Genomic DNA, 5964 nt, shown 5'->3' with positions numbered 1-5964 from the left:
TTTGTAGTTCAGTGTGTGTTATTGGTGTAGGTATTTAGGGTGGATTTTGTTTTGTAGTCTAGTGTGTGTTATTGATATAGGTATTTAGGGTGGTTTTTGTTTTGTAGTTCAGTGTGTGTTACTGGTGCAGGTATTTAGGGTGGTTTTTGTTTTGCAGTTCAGTGTGTGTTACTGGTGCAGGTATTTAGGATGGTTTTTGTTTTGTAGTTCAGTGTGTGTTTTTCGGCGTAGGTATTTAGGGTGGTTTTTGTTTTGTAGTACAGTGTGTTATTGGTGTAGGTATTTAGGGTGGTTTTTGTTTTGTAGTTCAGTGTGTGTTATTGGCGTAGGTATTTAGGGTGGTTTTTGTTTTGCTAGTTCAGTGTGTGTTATTGGTGTAGGTATTTAGGTTGGTTTTTGTTTTGTAGTACAGTGTGTGTTATTGGTGTAGGTATTTAGGGTGGTTTTTGTTTTGTGGTTCAGTGTGTGTTATTGGTGTAGGTATTTAGGGTGGTTTTTGTTTTGCTAGCTTCTTTCCTTTGGCACCGTCTGTCGTCCTCTCCCATCTTCGTGTGTTTTTGTGTGTGTTTGTAAATACACTTGTACACATTTTGTAAATATCACTTTGTAAATATTCCAATATATCGTGCACTTTTTACACATTGATTCCCCGTGTCCGTGTCTTTCCTCCCCCCATCACACCGTCCCAAAGCATCACAGGTGGTGGGTTTCCCTCCTGCTACGTCCCCTCTACATACCCCTAGACACTATACTACACCGGGGACGTAACAGTTACCCTTCCTAAATTGTCTTATTTATTTTTGTGCTTGCCTGTTTTTATCCACAAAGCATTCTTCTACAAGCTACATGCATTCATTTTGGAGTTCATCTTGAATAAAAGAACTTAACAACTGCATAAAGCAACTTCCAAGACAGGCAGTGTTTTATATCAGGAAATATAGACTTATGTGATTTGTTCTGTGCAGAGGGAGAGTCAGAAACATTCACTGGGACTTCTGTTTTTCTCCTCCTCTTACACACACACAGATACACACAGACTCTCTCTCTCTCTCTCTCTCTCTGCCGCACCCTGTAGGTGTGCCCCTGATGTCTACACTGTGCATACCAGTTTTTCCCTGAACATGCCCAAACGTGAGCCTACACACACACACACACACACACACACACACCCCTACTGTGGCTGCTTAAAGGAACTTTTGTCTGTTCAGATCGTCAGATGCCCATAAGTCAAATCAAATCTGTATATGGCGGTTTTAATTATTCCTCAGCCGGTGACAGTTCAATTTCAGGGTTATCTTCCCTTCAGTGGGAGACAATATCGTTGCACGAGTCTGCCATTCACAGAGGTAAGAAGATAAAAAAAACACAGAGCAAAACAACAACAACAGCAACCCCCCCCCCCCCCCCCCCCCCCCCCCCCCCCCCCCCCCCCCCCCCCCCCTTGTCAAACCTTTTATTCAAAGCTAACTGCGTTGTTGTGTTATCTCTGCACTAAGTTTTTAATAATCAGGCTGTCATATACTGGTCAAAGTACTGATCCGACTATCATATACTGGTCAAAGTACGAGAAGTGCTTTATGTGCATATAAAAGAATGTGCAGGGCTTCGTTGCCGTTTGCAACTGTGACATCGGTAAAGAAGAAAACTTTCCTGAGAGTAAAGAGCAGCCAGGACAGGGACGATTTCAGTGCAAGCCACAACGTCTAAGATCTGATAAACGGGCGTGTCGGGAACTTCTCAACACACACACACACACACACACACACTCATAGACAAACAGGAACGTAGGAGTAAACACGTCAGTTTCTTTGATCGGTTTTGAAGCGCCACTAGAGTGTGAAATGCCTGGAAAGAAAGTATGCATCGTTGGATCGGGAAACTGGTATGTGACAGTTTTGGTTAACTCTGGTGAACGTGCAGTAGAAATAAATGTACATGGACTGTGTTTAAACTTAGTTTGGTTTTGCGTGAACTCGATAAAAAAGTGGATATGAATGATCGTGGCAAATTGTGTAATGAGGGAGAGAGCAGAGAATCCATCCACGTCTTGTTGTTCAACGCATTATCACCCGTCCCGCAAAGAGTGGCTGCGGCAGTCAGAAACATAGCATTGAATATACACATTTAAATAAGACATTTTTTTTTTCGACAGGGGGTCTGCGATCTCTAAAATCATTGGACACAATGTAAAAGCGTCAAATAGATTCGAACCAGTGGTGAATATGTGGGTTTATGAAGAGTTTATTAATGGTCAGAAACTCACCGAAATTATCAACACGGAACACGAGAATGTGAAATATCTACCTGGACATAAACTCCCCAGAAATGTGGTAAGTGAATTCAGTGTTTTCCTGTCACATCGTAAAAATGTACGGTTGTTTGCCGAAGTGAACATCAGCTAACTGGTTGTTGTGATTATGTCGCTGTTATCTGGTCACACCGGTGATATCGGTAACAACATGTATTAGCGATTATATAAATGAGGTCTGACCTCAGTCAGACCTCAGTCAAACGTTCTGAAGCAGGGCTGTGTAACCAAAAGAAACCTGTCCTTAGGGTCCAGACCTGCATTAGGCTATTGCTTTAAAGGTATTAATGTCAAACAAATCATTTCAGCATTTACCATGTGGTAGGCCTACCATAGCCAAAACAGGCGAGGCAGTATGGTCGCCCTTACAGTTATTCTTTGTCTGAACTGTAACACTTTTAAAACAGGTCGCTGTTCCAGACATAACCGCGGCTGTGACGGGAGCAGATCTCCTGATCTTTGTCATTCCTCATCAGTTCATTGGAAGACTGTGTGATCAGATGAAGCCTCACATTAAAGGAGGAGCCATTGGAATCTCCCTAATTAAAGTAATACGCACTTGCTGAAATTCTGGGAGCAGAATTGAGTGTGGCACTAAGCACTGCCATGGCAGGTACCCGTGGATCTGTTCTATGAGGCCTGAGCGAATTCCTCCAAACTGGCAACAGCCTGTACTGCAACAAGGCCATGAAAAAGCTTTTAAATAAAAATAATACAGTAAACATCGACATGTAAATGTAAATTCTCCGTGATTGCACAAACACACTATATAATAGAATTATTATTGAAAATAGAGGTAAATAAGAAGAGAAGAAATCAAAGGAGAGCATAGCCATGCAGTAACTGTGTTCTGCTGGGCAGTGAGAGAGAAGGTCTGTGTTGAGAGGGACGAGTTTCGTGGTCTGACTGACTGGCTCTGTCTGCAGGGTATTGATGAAGGACCAGAGGGCTTGAAGCTGATCTCTGATATCATCAGAGAGAAGCTGAACATTGAAGTGAGTGTGTTGATGGGAGCCAATATTGCCAGTGAAGTTGCTGATGAAAAGTTTTGTGAGACCACCATTGGTAAAAACACACACACACACACACACACACACACACACACAACTTCTCAATCTGTGCTTCCTCTCTCAGCACCTTTCTCCAAAACACACTCAGGTACGATTCTCACTGTAAGCAGGCCTCAGCAATAATGGGATGTGTTTTCTCCTCCAAATTTCCATTTCTCTTTATGAATGATGGAAAACAGGAGCTACAAATGAAGACCATGGTCAGATTTTTAAGGAGCTTCTGCAAACTCCAAACTTCCGCATCACTGTGGTGAAGGACAGTAACACCGTAGAGCTGTGTGGAGCTCTGAAGGTATTTGAATGAGTACAGACTCACCACTGATTAAACACATTATATTCTGATCTGTTATACCAGTTTAGTCCGCATGTTAGTATAGCTTGGTAGTACACTGGGATATGGTGTAGTTATAAACTGTGATATAGTGTAGTTATATACTGGGATATGGTGTAGTTATAAACTGTGATGTGATATGGTGTAGTTATATACTATGATACGGTGTAGTTATAAACTGTGATACGGTGTAGTTATAAACTGTGATACGGTGTAGTTATAAACTGTGATATGGTGTAGTTATATACTATGATACGGTGTAGTTATAAACTGTGATACGGTGTAGTCATAAACTGTGTTACGGTGTAGTTATAAACTGTATTATAGTGTAGGTATTTACTGTGATATGGTGTAGTTATATACTATGATACGGTGTAGTTATAAACTGTGATACGGTGTAGTTATATACTGTGATATGGTGTAGTTATATACTATGATACGGTGTAGTTATATACTGTGATATGGTGTAGTTATAAACTGTGATACAGTGTAGTTATATACTGTGACACGGTGTAGTTATATACTATGATACGGTGCAGTTATATACTGTGATACAGTGTAGTTATAAATTGTGATACAGTGTAGTTATATACTGTGATACAGTGTAGTTATATACTATGATACGGTGCAGTTATATACTATGATACAGTGTAGTTATAAACTGTGATACGGTGTAGTTATATACTGTGATACGGTGTAGTCATAAACTGTGACACGGTGTAGTTTTAAACTGTATTATAGTATAGGTATTTACTGTGATGCGGTGTAGTCATACACTGTGATATAGTGTAGTTGTATACTATGATATGGTGTAGTTATAAACTGTGATACGGTGTAGTCATAAACTGTGATATGGTGTAGTTATATACTGTGATATGGTGTAGTGATATACTGTATTATAGTGTAGTCATAAACTGTGATATGGTGTAGTTATAAAATGTATTATAGTGTAGTTATATACTGTGATATGGTGTAGTTATATACTATGATACGGTGTAGTTATAAACTGTGATACGGTGTAGTTATAAACTGTATTATAGTGTAAGTATTTACTGTGATGTAGTGTAGTTATATACTATGATACGGTGTAGTAATACACTGTGATATGGTGTAGTTATAAACTGTGATACGGTGTAGTGATATACTGTATTATAGTGTAGTCATAAACTGTGATATGGTGTAGTTATAAACTGTGATACGGTATAGTTATAAATTGCGATATAGTGTAGTTATATACTGTGATACGGTGTATTTATACACTGTATTATAGTGTAGTTATATAGTATATTATATATAGTAGTTTGATGTAGTTATACAGGATATTAGTACCTATATGGTACAGCAATATACTGTGATATAGTAGTTATATAGTGTGATATGGTCTATAGTGGTGTAGGGTTATTGTGTAAATGGGAGACTGATGGAAACAATTCAGTGACTGTTTTAAGGACCCAAAAGGACTTTTGAATGGGAAAATATTGTTGTAGTATTACTGTAATTACTGTAATTATATTATATACTGAAATACATAACAGTAGAACAGAACATTTTCTCTCTGTAGAACATTGTTGCCGTGGGCGCAGGCTTTTGTGACGGGCTGGGTTTTGGTGATAATACAAAGGCGGCTGTGATTCGTCTGGGCCTGATGGAGATGGTGGCATTCTGTAAACTGTTCTGTAAGGGGCCCGTCAGCTCCGTCACATTCCTGGAGAGCTGTGGGGTTGCTGACCTCATCACTACCTGCTACGGCGGCCGAAACCGCAAAGTGGCTGAAGCCTTTGCCACATCCTCAAAGGTAGATGAAAATTTAAGTTCGTTTAAACCGGTCTTTAGTGTTTCTGACTAGCTACTTTACCCTGTCTCCATGGCAGTGTACAGACTGGAAAACACTTGCATGTAAATGGCAAGTGTAGATTTATTCAGTTTTAAACTGGATCTTTCTGACCAGCATTTTAATCACTCTGCTCATTGACACCCTCATCTGGTCGAATTCTGCCACTGCAGCAGTGTAGTTCTTAATTTCAATATTGTGTCTAGTCTATGTCCTGTATATGGGTATACTGGAATATATGTTATGCGGATATGGAAGTATAGATAAAGGTAAAGATATAATGTAGTATGATGTTGAATTGGTGTACTGTAGTGGGACATGGTGTGGTAATAGAAACTACAGTTTGTTGTGGGTTTAGTCTATAGCAGAGTTGGAGGCTGAGATGCTGAATGGACAGAAGTTGCAGGGGCCCCAGACGGCGGCT

The 5964-nt window shown here is 39.9% G+C and overlaps 1 protein-coding gene across 2 annotated transcripts in view; it reads left to right on the top strand.

Moving 5' to 3' along the window:
• Positions 1-1841: 1841 nt before the first annotated feature.
• The window catches only part of gpd1c (glycerol-3-phosphate dehydrogenase 1c), a 4656-nt gene continuing 533 nt past the window's right edge, over positions 1842-5964 (top strand). The window contains exons 1-7 of one of the 2 annotated variants that reach the window (XM_030789157.1): positions 1842-1882; positions 2153-2330; positions 2785-2856; positions 3235-3373; positions 3558-3670; positions 5271-5504; positions 5899-5964. The exon at positions 5899-5964 is cut by the window's right edge and continues 41 nt beyond it. In XM_030789157.1, coding sequence (XP_030645017.1) covers positions 1842-1882; positions 2153-2330; positions 2785-2856; positions 3235-3373; positions 3558-3670; positions 5271-5504; positions 5899-5964 — 843 coding nt within the window. Of the gene's footprint in view, positions 1883-2152; positions 2331-2715; positions 2857-3234; positions 3374-3557; positions 3671-5270; positions 5505-5898 lie in introns of both variants that reach the window. The other variant, XM_030789156.1, reaches the window with a different exon arrangement.

This window comes from Chanos chanos, chromosome 12 (genome assembly GCF_902362185.1).
Source record: "Chanos chanos chromosome 12, fChaCha1.1, whole genome shotgun sequence".
Taxonomy (NCBI): Eukaryota; Metazoa; Chordata; class Actinopteri; order Gonorynchiformes; family Chanidae; genus Chanos; species Chanos chanos.
The sequence above is the reverse complement of the archived record's forward strand: the minus strand, read 5'-3'. Positions and strand labels throughout refer to the sequence as shown.